Source organism: Salmo salar, chromosome ssa13 (assembly GCF_905237065.1).
Source record: "Salmo salar chromosome ssa13, Ssal_v3.1, whole genome shotgun sequence".
Taxonomy (NCBI): Eukaryota; Metazoa; Chordata; class Actinopteri; order Salmoniformes; family Salmonidae; genus Salmo; species Salmo salar.
The window spans coordinates 106,529,292-106,546,351 of NC_059454.1; the positions used below are offsets into that span (position 1 = coordinate 106,529,292).

At 43.6% G+C, this 17,060-nt stretch overlaps 1 protein-coding gene across 1 annotated transcript; it reads left to right on the plus strand.

Moving 5' to 3' along the window:
* The first annotated feature begins 1,400 nt into the window (after positions 1 to 1,400).
* On the plus strand, positions 1,401 to 12,136 carry stbd1 (starch binding domain 1). Its single transcript, XM_014138938.2, has 2 exons — positions 1,401 to 1,828; positions 9,472 to 12,136. Exons 1-2 carry the CDS (start codon positions 1,582 to 1,584, stop codon positions 11,124 to 11,126), a joined length of 1,902 nt encoding a protein of 633 aa, XP_013994413.2. The 5' UTR covers positions 1,401 to 1,581; the 3' UTR covers positions 11,127 to 12,136.
* Positions 12,137 to 17,060: the final 4,924 nt, after the last annotated feature.

Genomic DNA, 17,060 nt, shown 5'->3' on the forward strand with positions numbered 1-17,060 from the left:
GACGATGAGACAGCCTACAAGGAGGTCAGAGACCTGGCAGTGTGGTGTCAGGACAACAACCTCTCCCTCAACGTCAGCAAGACCAAGGAGCTGATCGTGGAGTCCAGGAAAAGAGCGGCAGAAGGCCCCCATCCACGTCGACGGGGCTGCAGTAGAGAGGGTCAACAACTACCAAGTTCCTTGGTGTCAACATCATTGATGTTAATGTGTGTCGGCCCCCAGATTGAACTATCGTGGCTAGTATAACACAGGCGCAAATAATACTTTTCTGAACGAGATGTACAACTGCAACGCATGCACAGACTCCACCATCGATTGACTGGAAAATAAGATTAGATTTAAAGTAGCTAATTTACTCACGAGTAATAACAACGTGTCCTAATTTGAAGAGTATATCGATTACAACAACAGTCTGTTATTTTTTTTATTTTTTTACAGACTCTGTCCCTGCCGACGCTAAACGTCAATAATGACCCATCGAGATTCATTTGGATTATGCCAGAGTGATATCAAACACAAAACTACCGGTAAACAGAAAAACGATTGGCTTTTAATCACATGATGATACTGACGCAATATTAAACAACTTACGTATTCAGGTATGAATGTGGACACTGGTTTCTGGTCAATGATTTATTCTTGATACATTTTTATATATTTGTTTTACAGTTCAGTAGCATATTATGGCCAAATACATAGATTGTGGGACCTACCCCTTTATTGCACTAGATGGCAGAAGATTCGTACATTTCATTGACAGTATGAGTAATGCTGACATGCTGGAAAGGAACGAGTTGTCAATTGCGAGTATTGAAATAAATGGCCATGTCAAATAATAAGATCCCAATTATACTGGATTATTCATGATCAAGGACCATACCACCCACATACTAATAATGCAATTTTACATAGCCTAGGGCCCTAGGCCTAAGTGTGAGCCAGTCCACTATAATACAAAAGAGGCATCAATTTCCATACAACATGACCAATGCAGCACACACTCATTTAAATATTGATTTAACTATTTTCAAGGTGTGTCTGTCTGCAATTAATTGTATTGTTGTTTGTTTGATCCATGTTGTATCATTTTGGTTTAACATATAGGCTAATTGAGGAGGCGCTTGAGTGAAAGAAATGTGCAATCTTTTGATTGGATTGCCTCCCTTGATCAACGCCCAGGACCCAGTTTGGGAAACCCTGCCCTAGGCTGCGTTTACACAGTGAACCCAATTCTGATATTAATTTTTTTTATCCACTAATTGGTCTTTTGACAAATCACATTAGATCTTTTCACGTCAGATATTTTTCAGGGCTGATCTTATTGGTCAAAAGTCAAATAACTAAAAAAAAAAAAAAATATCTGTATTGGACCGCCTGTGTAAACGCAGCCCATGATTCGAATCAGCCAATTGTCAGCAGGCTCACCTGATTGCAGATCTGAGATGTGTTTGTGTGCCGCAATAAGAGGTCATTTGGAACACGCGTAGAGAAGAACACACACGCTTGTTGGTATTCGCGTGTTTATATCCGATCGCGTTGCTTTTACCTGGCTCTCTCCTATCGATGACCTAAACTGCAGAAATGACCACCAAGAAAAGTAAAACCGTCGCGTTTGAAAGCGGTGCTGGGGATTTAACTGCGTTGTATTGTATGAGTGATTGGATGATTGCAGTGGTTCTCGCTATTATTGCCATGATGTCTGTATGGGCTGCACTGATCATATACAGATCTATACAGAGACTGAAAGGTCCGAGGAGAAAGGTTGAAGATGAAACTGGAAAGGACACTACAAACGAAGAAGCACCCCTCTCTTGTGTCGAGTCAACAGGTAAATCAGCATTTTATTTAATCTTCCCATTTTCACTGATCGGTTATGATTTGAATTAAGACAAATAAGCAACCATTCGTGTAGTAAGATTATCTTGGTCGTTATGTTTTGCGGTAGCTTCTTTTGAAAGACCCTCCATGATGCTAGAATACAGCCATGCCTACAAACACACGTGTGCGCAGGTCTCCTAGAACTGAGTGCGCATGAGACTGAACTAAAGGGATGGTTCACCCAAATTACATTGGATTACTTTTTAGTCTTAACTAGGCAAGTCAGTGAAGAACAAGTTCGTATTTAAAATGACGGCCTAGTAACAGTGGGTTAACTGCCTTGTTCAGGGGCAGAAGGACAGTTTTGTACCTTGTCAGCTCGGATTCGATCCAGCAACCTTTCAGTTACTAGTCCAACCCTCTAACCACTAGGCTACCTGCTTCCTCTACACTCTAACCACTAGACTACCTTGTAAGGAGTCCATGGACACGATGTGATAGCAATCCATGCTTTGGTTCAGTGTCACTGGCACTTTTAGCATTTGTGGCACAAATCCCATTCATATCGTGTTGGTTATTAGTATTTTCGCATCATGTACAAATCTATAAGTGACTTTGAGCTTCAATCAATTTCAGATTATTTTGGATGATTTGGACTGGACATGTGGGAAAAATGCTAATGGTCATATAACTTGAATGGGTTTTGTGCCACATGGGATTGTTAGGTGTGCATGTGTCGTCCTAATAAAATTCTCTACAAATGCTACAGTGTTAGCATGTGGAAACGGTGTCCGGGAAACTAAACCAAAGCGTTAAGTCGGTAATGTCATACCCTGACCGTTTATAGGGTAAGAAAACCAATGTGTTATCTGGGTGAACTATACCTTTTTGGGATTAAAAAATGTGAAGTCTTGTACCCCATCAGAATCAAAAATATAAACTTAGCTGTGGCGAAGCCTGCCAGCAGCCTACCTACCAAAGGTTGTACCATGTCCATTAAAATGTATAGCGCATCTCTCTATACCAACTTTTTAAAATAGTTATCCGTATTACCGGAAATTCATCTTACTCTTTCCAACTATTCCTATAGTGTATTGGCGGGTGCCACAAAAAAATACAACTGCAACAGAACATTAGCCATCTACACTGACAGCTCTCTGGTGCCCTGTTGCCGTCTTTCCGCTCCACATGGAAATCACCAAGACGGTCTTCCACACCCCAGTTCCTGACACTGTATTAGTAGCCTGCTTCATTCTTCAGAGGTGGAAGATAAACAATTGTTTCCGGTTTTCACAAGTTTGGTAACATTTGCAGCAAAGACATAGTAAATGAACTCACTTTTTACTTTACTGAGTTAATTTATATGGAATAATTATATAAACTAATTCATTAAGCCTTAATCTATGGTTTTCACATGACTGGCAGAGGTGCAGGCATGGGTCAGCCTGGGAGGGCATAGGCCCAGCCATGGAGCCAGGCCCAGCCATTCAGAATGAGTTGTCCCCCCACAAGGGCTTTATTTCAGACATAAATACTTGTTTCATCAGCTGTCTGGTCATCTCAGGCGGTCCCATAGAAGCTGGATGTGGAGGTTGTTTCACGTGGTCTGTGGTTGAGGCCGGTTGGCCCTAATTCCAAATTCTCCAACATTGGAGGCAGGTTATGATGGGGAAATGTACATTAAATTCTCTGACAGATCTGGTTGACATTCCTGCAGTCAGCATGCCAATTGCACGTTCCCTCAACTTGAGAGCTGTGGTGTGACACAACTGCACACTTTAGTGGCTTTTTATTGTCCCAGCACAAGGTGCACCTGTGTAATGATAATTCTGTTTAATCAGTGGGTTTTTTTTATGCCACACCTGTCGGGTAGATGGATTTATCTTGGCAAAGGAGAAATGCCCACCAACATGGATGTAAGCACATTTGAGTTGCTTTTTGTGCATATGTGAAAATTCTGGGATTTTATTTCCTGCACATATGTGAACAACACTTAAAATTGTTTTTTTGTTTTTGTTTAGTGTGTGTATATACAAGGGTTTCATGCTGAAACCCTGATATTAAACAATAATGGTATTCACTAAGTTGATTAATAATATTATAAATATTCACTTACCTTTGATCTTCATCAGAATGCATTCCCAGGAGTCTGTGGTCCACAAATGTGTTTTGTTCGATAAAGTCCATAATTTATGTCCAAATACCTCGTTTGCGCGTTCAGTAAGCTACTCCAAATGTAGGAAGCGTGCTGAAAATGTCACGACAAAGTCAAGAGTTTTTATTCATGTTCGTTGAAACATGTCAAACGTTGTATAGCATCAATCTTTAGGGCCTTTTTAACATAACTTCAATAATATTCCAACCGGACGATTCCAATGTCTTGGAAAACGTTATGGAACACCGCTACCTCATCACGTGAATGCGCGCCAATGAACTCATGTCATTTTCTGAGTCACCAACTTCCCGGCCTTCTTGTTCATGCTCTGTTCACTGCAAAAGCCTGAAACAAGGTTCTAAAGACTGACATCTAGTGGAAGCCTTAGGAAGTGCAAAATGAACCCTAAGTCACTGTTAGATAGGCAATGACTTGAAAAGACTACAAGCATCAGATTTCCCACTTCCTGGTTTTTTTTTTCTCAGGTTTTTGCCTGCAATATGAGTTCTGTTATACTCAGACATCATTCAAACAGTTTTAGAAACTTCAGTGTTTTCTATCCAAATCTACTAATATGCACATATTTGACTCTGGGCCTGAGTATTAAGCAGTTTACTTTTGGCACGCTTTTCATCCGAAATTGAAAATACTTCCCCCTATACCTTGACAGGTTAAATCTCCAAGCTGTTTCCCCAAACCATCGTTAATAAACTTGCACTTAAACGCTTATTTACCGACGTCCTCGGACCACTTGTGAACAGCTAATTGAGTAGTTCATTTCTGCATCACTTTACACACGGATCTCGGCTAAACATAGAATCAAGATGTTTCTGACTGCAGGTAACTTCGTTCTGAAGTTAACTACAAATAAAGTTGCCAATGTCTGCAATTGTTACACAATCGAAGGATTAAAAATATGCTTCAAATTAAAAACCAAGAAGAATACATTATAGGCTACATTGTCCAAATGAAATCAATTTGATCATTCAACTGGGGGATAAAAAGATTTGAATTCATTCACATTTTGACAGCACCCCTTTTTATTTTTTTATTTGATTTTGAACAAAAGCAGCCATACATATTTGCCCATTGTAAAAGTCACTGAGCACTTATCGGACCTGAATGCCAAAACGTTAGGTCACCTTTCAGCACCTTTATCTCTGCATACCCAACCATACCGTGAGGCATGTCTTCAACAATGGCAACATGATCCGTTGAGTTGCGGGTCGTTCTGGTGGCTGGCAAATGAAACGACCCTGAATCACTGTCAGCCTAAACTGTAAATAGTTTTTCCTGTCAAATGCATGTCTATAATCTCTAAACACTATCGGTTGTCAAATATTAAATGATTATTTGAAAGCAAAGGGACAAGTCTGACAACTTTTGTCTGAACCACACCGCATTCCTGGGTAAATCCATATGAATTCGACCACTTTTTAGTTTCCTTTTGGTTGAAATAACTTTCCATATGTGGAAGTGGTCAGTGACTCATGGTATGGTGGAGTATGCAAAACGTTAGGTCAACATTGAGCCCATGACTGTTTGAGCGTTCAGGTCCAAAGTCCCTTCCTGAGCACTTCTAAAATGGGCAAATATGTACGGAAGGTTTTTGTTAACAGTCAAAAGGGGTGCTGTCTTAAAAATGATTTGAATTCAAATGGATTTACCCATTCGCTGTGTCAATGGTGCTAGATTATGTTGTAGGCCACGCACTGCAGGAAAGACTTCCTAATGTCATTCAACTTCTTAACACAGCAGGATTGTGGTTTGGACCAGAATTGGATTCCAACGTTTGACAGCGACGGACATGTTTTACCTAACGACTGACTAGTAGTGTTCCTAGAGATTATATATAAACTTGCATTTTACTTTGTTGACAGTGGGAACTATAATGTAGGGTTCTGTTTAGCCACCAGAATGACATGCAACTAAACTCAGCAAGAAGAAACATCCTCATTGTCAACTGTTTCATTTTCAGGAAACTTAACATGTGTAAATATGTGTCAACATAACAAGATTCAACAACTGAGACATAAACTGAACAAGTTCCACAGACATGTGACTAACAGAAATTGAATAATGTGTCCCTGAAGAAAGGGGGGGGGGTTAAAGTCAAAAGTAACAGTCAGTATCTGGTGTGGCCACCAGCTGCATTAAGTACTGCAGTGCATCTCCTCATGGACTGTACCAGATTTGCCAGTTCTTGCTGTGAGATGTTACCCCCACTCTTCCACCAAGGCACCTGCAAGTTCCCGGACATTTCTGGGGGGAATGGCCCTAGCCCTCACTCTCCGATCCAACAGGTCCCAGATGTGCTCAATGGGATTGAGATCCGGGCTCTTCGCTTTCCATGGCAGAACACTGACATTCCTGTCTTGCAGGAAATCACATACAGAACGTGCAGTGTGGCATTGTCATGCTGGAGGGTCATGTCAGGATGAGCCTGCAGGAAGGGTACCACATGCAGGAGGAGGATGTCTTCCCTGTGACGCACAGCGTTGAAATTGCCTACAATGACAAGCTCAGTCCGACAACGTGACACTGCCCCAGACCATGACGGACCCTCCACCTCCAAATCGATCCCGCTCCAGAGTACAGGCCTCGGTGTAACGCTCATTCCTTTGACGATAAACGCGAATCTGACCATCACCCTGTTGCGACAACCACGACTCCTCAGTGAAGAGCACTTTTTTTGCCAGTCCTGTCTGGTCCAGCAATGGTGGGTTTGTGCCCATAGGTGACGTTGTTGCCGGTGATGTCTGGTGAGGACCTGCCTTACAACAGGCCTACAAGCCCTAAGTCCAGCCTCTCTCAGCCTATTGCGGACACTCTGAGCACTGATGGAGGGATTGTGCCTTCCTGGTGTAACTCGGGCAGTTGTTACCATCCTGTACCTGTCCCGCAGGTGTGATGTTTGGATGTACCGATCCTGTACAGGTGTTACACGTGGTCTGCCACTGCGACGATGCAGCTGTCCGTCCTGTCTCACTGTAGTGCTGTCTTAGGCGTCTCACAGTACAGACATTGCTATTCATTGCCCTGGCCACATCTGCAGTCCTCATGCCTCCTTGCAGCATGCCTAAGGCATGCTCACGCAGATGAGCAGGGACCCTGGGCATCTTTCTTTTGGTGTTTTTCAGTGTCAGTAGAAAGGCCTCTTTAGTCTCCTATGTCTTCACAGGTGCATGTTCACTTATTTGTTTATGGTTCATTGAACAAGCATGGAAAACAGTGTTTAAACCCTTTACAATGAAGATCTGAAGTTTTAATTTAAAAAAATTATGAATTGTCTGCAAGAAAAAGGGACGTTTCTTTTTTGGCTGAGTTTAGGATTTCTTCTTTCTACTAGAATATATCCTATTTTAGGTCGCAGCTATATTGGCGCATGCTCCAACAATGCACTTAAAGTTCTCCCTACGTGGTGTTTTGGGAAACTCATGCGAGTTCGGCTGTTTTAGGAACCATGCATCACTTAAACTTAAGTTCCATCGGGAAACCAGGCCCAGATGGAGTTAGGCAGCTTGTTAGAGAATAGAACCTCTAATATATTTAATTACTAGAGGGGCGATGCCATAAACCCTCAATCCCAGAATGGTATGATAAGGGCAGCCATTTTGTTCAGGGAGAAATCCAAACCAGTCTAATTGGGATGAATGGCAGAGGCGTAGTCAGGGCTATTCAAATCTGACCTGTGTAGCCAGTTTCATTGCTGGCTTTCTTAATAGCATTATAATGGGGAACTAATTCAGACCTGGGACACCAGTTAGGATAGAAAACCAGTAGTAGCCCTCCAGGCTTTGATTTTGAAGACCCCTGGATAGGTGGTTTAAAAAAACAAAAGGTGTATATATCAAGTTTAATTGTCAGCCTAAAATGATGTCAACTATAATTATGTGGGTTTTATACCACTTTTCAGCAATATAATATATTGGAGGCCATCTCTCAGACCATAAACGTCTCTTGGAAGCTGAGTTAGTACACTGAAATGGAAAGTGTGTTTCATGAGCTGAAATAAATCTTTTTTTAAAAGATTATCTGTATGCACAGAGGTTAATTCATTTTTGCGTATATTTGTTTACATCCATGTTGGTGAGCATTTCTCCTTTGCCAAGATAATCTATCCAGCTGACAGGTGTGGCATATGAAGAAGTCATTACACATGTTCACCTTGTGTTGGGGACAAAAGGCCACTCTGAAATGCCACATGTCTCAAGATTTGAGGGAGCGTGCAGTTGGCATGCTGACTGCAGGAATGTCCACCAGAGCTGTTGCTAGAACTCCAAGTTAATTTCTCTACCATAAGCCTCCAATGTCGTTTTAGAGAATTTGGCAGTACGTCCAACCGGCGTCGTGTGGGCGAGAGGTTTGACAACTTTGAAGTGCCCCATGCTGGGGTTATGGTATGGGCAGGCATAAGCTATGGACAACCAACACTTCAATTTTTTCAAATGCAATTTGAATGCAGAGATGCCATGAGATCCTGAGGCCCGTTGTCATGTCATTCCTCCACCGCCTTCAACCCCACCTCTTCAAGGAATACCTGGGATAGGATAAAGTTATCCTTCTAAACCCCCCCCCCCCCCCCCTTAAAAGATTTTGATGCACTCTTGTAAGTGATTGTTCCACTGGATATTATAAGGTGAATGCACCAATTTGTAAGTCGCTCTGGATAAGAGCGTCTGCTAAATTACGTAAATGTAATGTTTCAGCATGATAACGCACAGCCCCATGTCGCAAGGATCTGTACACAATTCCTGGAAGCTAACAATATCCTAGTTCTTCATGGCCTGCATACGCACCAGACATGTCACCTGTTGAGCATGTTTGGGATGCTCTGGATCGACGTGTAAAACTTGATCCAGTTACCGCTACTATCCAGCAACTTCACACAGCCTTTGAAGAGTGGGACAACATTCAACAGCCTGATCTACTCTGAAGGAAATGTCTCCCTGCATGCGGGTTACACCAGATACTGACTTGTTTTCTGATCCACACCCCTACTTTTATTTATTTTTTTAAAAGGCATCTGTGACCAACATGCATGTCTGTATTGCCAGGCATGTGAACTTTGTAGATTAGGGCCTAATACATTTATTTGAATTGATTTTCCTTATGAACTAACTCATTCAAATCTTAAATTGTTTATTCAGTATAGATACATTATCAGTACTTGTTGCATTTACAACTTGTCTAAGTATCGCCAACTGATTTTCAACCAGTGTATGACTGGATTGACTACCTTGTTTGGAATGATCATTTTAAAAATGATCATTCCTCACTGGTTAGCTTGCACAGTGCACATAATCTTCCACTTCGTTGTTCGACGTGATCTTATCACAGCACTGGTTGACCAACTCCCTTACCAAAATGGCTGACCTATTTTTAATACTGTCCTGTAGGTTCCTGTCATTATAGTATTTCCTAATTTGATGGGTTATTTTTTTTTTGAATGTGAGGATGTAGACTGATCCCTCATTTTGCATCTGCTTCTATTCTAGAGGAGACTGAGGTGGTTCCAGGGGCACTGGAGAGCTGGGATGGAGAGGGATGGAAGAGGGAGCCCATGGTACGGATTCCAACAATCGATGATGTAGAACCCATTGAGGTTATCCCAACAACCCATCAGGATCTACAAACCATTAGACAGAGAAGAACGACCAAGAAGAGCGACGGTCCTTATGCTGAGTTTCATCTCTGCTCTCCACCTGAAGAGCACAGAGGCTTATGTCATCAATATGAAGGCCTATGTCAGGTCTGTGGAGGCTCGTGTCAGGATGACACACGGTCTCGGCCTGACAATACCCTGGATAAGGAGGAACAGGCTACCAGTCACCATTCCCTCAGTGACATAAACAGTCAATCTGGACAGAGTAAGGCTACAGACATGTATAATCCAGAAGAGGAGGGTTTGAAGGAAGTTGAACTGAGGAATGATTGTCAACGTCAGCGCACCGATGAGTCTGTGGCTAGCCATCCGCTTACCTTTGCCAACGAGCCTCAGGAAGCTCCAGAAGAAATCAATGAAACTCTCCCTGACATGTTGACTGAATCTGATCTACAAGAACCTGATCAACTGTCTGTTACTGAGATCCAGGAAGTAAAATGCCCAGGTGCTGTCATGATGACTGACCGTGTGGAGGTGGTCTATGAGAAGACTAGAACCATGGAGGATGACATGGAAGCGATGGTTGAGGATCTCTACAGTCACTTCCCGCAAGTGGATGATCGTTCAGCAGGTTTCGTATATTGTGACGTGGCAAATGCATGGGTGGCGAAAAGAGATGATCTTGATGACCGTGGAAACGGTCGACAACTGGCTCAAAGCTGGAATACAACAGGGATTGACCCTACAGAGAGGATGATGAGCAACCCTCAGGAACTGTTTGACCAACAGCCAGACAGTCTCTGCAGTGATCCCGACAGAGACTGTGTCCTTCATGACAACGCGATAGAAGGGTTAAGCAGGGAGCCGACGGAAGCGCCAGACACCAATGTGGTTTCCGAGTGGAAGGGAGAGGGGGTTAATAAGAGCATGGACACACGGGTAGAGGGCAGTTGTCAGGAAGTTGAAATAAACATCATGGAAGCCACTATGGACTACAATGAATGGATGACTGTAAGTGTCACGGATGCAGAGGGTAACGCTGACACTCCCTGGGTGAGGATAAGCCACTCGTCCGTCGACTGCTCTGCCGAGGCGGAGCGTCATCCCACAGAAACGCACCACAATGCAGACGATTCAACAATGACTGACACACCCACATCAAAGGTCAAAGAAACTGAAACCACACTTGTATCACTAGCTGGAGACTTGCAGGAGAATAAAATGGCAGCTGTGCTTCCTATCGAACCCCATGCAGTGCAGGTGAGGTTCTGTATCCACTATCACACCCTGTCTCCCTGGCAGGAGCTGGCTGTGACGGGGAACCAACCGGAACTGGGGAGCTGGAAGGGCTTTGTTCCGCTGGAGAGGGGCCAGGACGGGTTCTGGGCCAGCTGGGTCGCCCTTCCTGCAGAAAAACTGGTGGAGTGGAAGTTCGTGCTGGTGGAGAATGGTGAAATCCAACGCTGGGAGGAAAGTGAGAATAGACACCTGGAAACGGGTCATGGAGGTGGAGCGGTGAACCTCAACAGGTGGTGGGGCTTCCTCTGAGTGAGCAACCAGTGGGAGGAGTGAATGGCGCTAATGGTCGTTCTCTTTACTAGTATACTTCTTAGAATGCCACTAATCTATTCTAAGTGGTGTTGGCAGTGTGGCTCTCGCATCGGAAGAGGACTGACTGGCGCAAAGGGTTGATCATAGAGGACTTGGCTGCGCCCCAATTTTTTTCTTACTCTTCATCCTGTGCACTAATTCACTTTTTTTTTTTTTTTGCATTTTAAAAAGCAGTTTCCAACATATTCCTTACCTGAACCAATTGTGTGTACACTTTGGTTAAAGGGGTGTTAATCCCCAGTATCTAATCAGGGCTCTGGTCCTTTATGTACTGCATTATAGCAACACAACTATTACTCAAGTTGCCCGTCTTAAGTGAATGATGTAATGAGAAGGTAGAGTTGGATGAGTGTCAATATAGAATGGTGCTTGGATATTGTCCAGAGGATGATGATTCAGTACTTTCAATAGAGCAGCTCTGCACTACTTTGGGCTTCTATACCAGCATTATTTGTGCTGTGGCAGTATAGCAATAATCACAGCAATAAGTGTTGTTATCCAGGTATTTTACATGTTTTACTGCAGTTACTCAGACTGTCTTTGTGATTTGTGAAATGGGCTGTTTATATTTCCAGTAATAGAATACTCGTAACCATCAACCGATATAGGTCAGTGAATTGTTATTATGCAAATACTGTGATGCTGGAATTTTAAATGTCATATCTCTACATCTGATCTTAGCTTCTTGAATTATATTTGTCTATTATCCACACCAAGTCCCTTAACCTTTTTGATAATACATTTATCAGTGTTATTAAATGTTTTGACATGTTAACTCACTTTGGTTTGGTTTACTTAGATTTTATTTTATCACAATTGATGGTGTATTGGTTAGTCTTTTTAATAGTATACTGTCTTATGATTGCAATGTGGTTAATGTACTACTATTGAATATTTAGCTTAAGTAGTGTTCTGTCCTATTACCCAATAAACATATTTTCCTGGAATGCAGTACTTCCTTGACTCTCATTCTTAGTGTAGGCATCCCAAAGTATTTCCAGGCTCATCTGAAAGCCTGTTACAATGGATTTGGTATGAGGCCATTATAAACTAGGTGGTTTGGGTCCTGGATGTTATTGGCTGAAGGGGCTTTTCAGCTTTGTATATCAGACTATATACCTAGAGTATGATGCAAAAATACTTTGATAAGTTCATAGTAGCAATTAGGATTGGTGAGGTGGAGGTTAAGATGTATTGGCCAACATACCACATCCCCCTTGGGCTGTATTGCCTAATTATATACTGTGTTTTATATAGGTGAACACCTTGTCGACTGTCTCTTTTCAAAATCCTGAGCATTGACATGGTGTTGCGCGCTCCCCCCCCTGCTTTGCTGGCAAGGCTTTCCACTAGATGTTGGAACATTGCTGTGACTTGTTTCCATACGAGCACATTAGTGAGATCGGGCACTGATGTTGGCCGATTTAGGCCTGGCTCAGTCTGTGCCAAATCATCCCAAAGGTGTTTGATGGGGTTGCGGTCAGGGCAGGCCAGTCAAGTTCTTCCACGCCGATCTCGACAAACCATTTCTGTATGGACTTTGCTTTGTGCACGAGGGCAATGTCATGCTGAAACAGGAAAGGGCCTTCCCCCAAACTGTTGTCACGAAGTTCGAAGCACAGAATTGTCTAGAATGTCGAATGCTGACGCATTAGGATTTCCCTTCACTGGAACTAAGAGGCCTAGCCCAAAACATGAAAAACAGCCCCAGACCATTCTTCCTCTTCCTCTAAACTTTAGTTGGTGCATTGGGGCAGGTAGTGTTCGATTTGGCATCCGACAAACCCACATTTTCCGTCTGACTGCCAGATGGTGAAGCGCGATTCATCACGCCAGAGAACACGTTTTCAGTACAGAGTCCAATGGCGGCGAGCTTTACACCACTCTAGCCTAGTGGTTAGAGCGTTGGCCTAGTAACCGAAAGGTTGCAAGATTGAATCCCCGAGCTGACAAGGTAAAAATCTGTCGTTCTGCCCCTGAGCATGGCAGTTAACCCAGTGTTCCCCCGGGACGTGGATGTCGATTTTACGATTTTATGCATTAACCCAGAGTTGGGTTAATGCTTAAGACTTTCAGTTGAATGCATTCAGTTATAAAACTGACTAGGTATCCCCCTTCTCTCATAACCCAAAGGCCAGCTTGAGTTGTATCATCTTAACGTCCAAAGGGAATGTATGCAGCTGGCTATACACTCGTATCCCCTGTGGACCGGTTTGTACATAAAGCATTATTGATTCAGGCTGTAAAGGTGTCGATTTTCCTCAACTCGATTTAACACCGTGCTAGAGTGGCTAAATGCTAGTCTTGGATGTTAGTATCACGTTCAGCCAATCACGTTGCAGCAGTCTGTTTACCCTTGGTCTGAATGCTGTATGCAGTCAGGAATTAGCATTAGCCACCATAGCATGGTGGTGGAAAATGGCATTTCATAAAAAGTATACATATTTTCCATATCTTTCCTGCCTTCTCACCATTAAATCGAATTAAGGTGGAAATCGATGCCTTTGCAGCCTGAATGTGGAAAGTTGTCAGTACGAACATAACCTCTTCTCCACTGCTACTACTGTACCCTCGGCTCCAAGAAGACAAGGCCTAGACCTTGTAGAACATAAAGGGATGGAAATAGCATCTATAGCTGGAGCTAATAACCCTCCCCCATGACCGGGACAGAGGTAATAACCCTCCCCCCATGACCGGGACGGAGAGCTAATAACCCTCCCCCATGACCGGGACGGAGAGCTAATAACCCTCCCCCCATGACCGGGACAGAGAGCTAATAACCCTCCCCCCATGACCGGGACAGAGAGCTAATAACCCTCCCCCCATGACCGGGACGGAGAGGTAATAACCCTCCCCCATGACCGGGAGCTAATAACCCTCCCCCATGACCGGGACAGAGAGATAATAACCCTCCCCCATGACCGGGACGGAGAGCTAATAACCCTCCCCCCATGACCGGGACAGAGAGGTAATAACCCTCCCCCCATGACCGGGACGGAGAGGTAATAACCCTCCCCCATGACCGGGAGCTAATAACCCTCCCCCATGACCGGGACAGAGAGCTAATAACCCTCCCCCCATGACCGGGACGGAGAGCTAATAACCCTCCCCCCATGACCGGGACGGAGAGGTAATAACCCTCCCCCATGACCGGGACGGAGAGCTAATAACTCTCCCCCATGACCGGGACGGAGAGCTAATAACCCTCCCCCATGACCGGGACGGAGAGCTAATAACCCTCCCCCATGACCGGGACGAGAGCTAATAACCCTCCCCCATGACCGGGACAGAGAGCTAATAACCCTCCCCCATGACCGGGACGGAGAGCTAATAACCCTCCCCCATGACCGGGACGGAGAGGTAATAACCCTCCCCCATGACCGGGACGGAGAGGTAATAACCCTCCCCCATGACCGGGACGGAGAGCTAATAACCCTCCCCCATGACCGGGACGGAGAGCTAATAACCCTCCCCCATGACCGGGACGGAGAGGTAATAACCCTCCCCCCATGACCGGGACGGAGAGCTAATAACCCTCACCCATGACCGGGACGGAGAGGGACTGAGGGATCAGCGGTCATTGCACTATGAGATAAGTCTGTCCATAGTCCAGTGGTCAAGCAGAGCTACTGCCACAGCTGGCGTGATCAAAAGGTTTTCAGTGACTTTCAAATTAAAAGTTCAGTGACCTAGTGCCCATTGGCCTATTTTAAATCAAATTTTATTCAAATCTAATTTTATTGGTCGCATACACATATTTAGCAGATGTTATTGTGGGTGTAGCGAAATGCTTGTGTTCCTAGCTCCAACAGTGCAGTAATATCTAACAATACACAACAATACACACAGATCTAGAATGAAAGCTGACAATGCACCACTGAAACCCAGCTGAACTACTGCGGTCCATTCGGATAAAGGGAGATCAAGAACTGGAAAATGGATCCTTGTGAATGCTGCAAAACTGGATTTTGCAACTATGGTGGATCCTGCAAGTGCTCCAACTGCGCATGCACCAGTTGTCAGAAAGCAAGTTGCTGCGACTGCTGTCCCTCCGGCTGCAGCAAGTGTGCCTCAGGTTGGTGTGCAGGGGCAAGACCTGTGATACCAGCTGGCCCGGTGTATGACTATGACATCACAATGCAGTCCATTCCCTATGACTATGACATCATAATGCAGTCCATTCCCTTTGACTGACATCACAATGCAGTCCATTCCCTATGACTATGACATCACAATGCAGTCCATTCCCTATGACTATGACATCACAATGCAGTCCATTCCCTATGACGATGACATCACAATACAGTCCATTCCCTATGACTATGACATCACAATGCAGTCCATTCCCTATGACTATGACATCACAATGCAGTCCATTCCCTATGACTATGAAGTTGCCCATGTGGTTGTACCATCTTGAGTGTAGATTTTGTATTTTGTACTTTGTCTGTTAAATGGGAGGCAATAAATTGCATCTAACTTTAAAAAATATATAGTAAAGTAAAAGAATGGAATTAAGAAATATATAAATATTAGGACGAGCAATTTAAAAGTCTGGAGTATAAAACAATATATATGTGTGTGTGTGTATGTATATATACAGTTGAAGTCAGAAGTTTACATACACTTATGTTGGAGTCATTAGAACTCATTTTTCAACCACTCCACAAATTTCTTTAACAAACTATAGTTTTGGCAAGTCGGTTAGGACATCTACTTTGTGCATGACAGAAGTCATTTTTCCAGCAATTGTTTACGGTCAGATTATTTCACTTATAATTCACTGTATCACAATTCCAGTGGGTCAGAAGTTTACATACACTAAGTTGACTGCCTTTAGACAGGTTGGAAAATTCCAGAAAATGATGTCATGGCTTTAGAAGTTTCTGATAGGCTAATTGACATCATTTGAGTCAATTGGAGGTCTACCTGTGGATTTATTTCAAGGCCTACCTTCAAACTCAGTGACTCTTTGCTTGACATCATGGGAAAATCATAAGAAATCAGCCAAGACCTCAGAAAAAAATGGTAGACCTCCACAAGTCTGGTTTATCCTTGGGAGCAATTTCCAAACGCCTGAAGGTACCATGTTCATCTGTACAAACAATAATACGCAAGTAAAATCACCATGGGACCACGCAGCCGTCATACTGCTCAGGAAGGAGATGAGTTCTGTCTCTTAGAGATGAACGTACTTTGGTGCGAAAAGTGAAAATCAATCCCAGAACAACAGCAAAGGACCTTGTGAAGATGCTGGAGGAAACCGGTACAAAAGTATCTATATCCACAGTAAAACAAGTCCTATATCGACATAACCTGAAAGGCCGCTCAGCAAGGAAGAAGCCACTGCTCCAAAACCGCCATAAAAAAGCCAGATTATGGTTTGCAACTGCACATGGGGACAAAGATCGTACTTTTTGGAGAAATGTCCTCTGATCTGATGAAACAAAAATAGAACTGTTTGGCCATAATGACCATTGTTATGTTTGGAGGAAAAAGGGGGAGGCTTGCAAGCCGAAGAACACCATCCCAACCGTGAAGCACTGGGGTGGCAGCATCATGTTGTGGGGGTGCATTGCTGCAGGAGGGACTGTTGCACTTAACAAAATAGATGGAATCATGAGGATGGAAAATTATGTGGATATATTGACGCAACATCTCAAGACATCAGTCAGAAAGTTTAAGCTTGGTCGCAAATGGGTCTTCCAAATGGACAATGACCCCAAGCATACTTCCAAGGTATGCTTGGGGCAAAATGGCTTAAGGACAACAAAGTCAAGGTATTGGAGTAGCCATCACAAAGCCCTGACTTCAACCCTATAGAAAATTTGTGGGCAGAACTGAAAAAGCGTGTGCGAGCAAGGAGGCCTA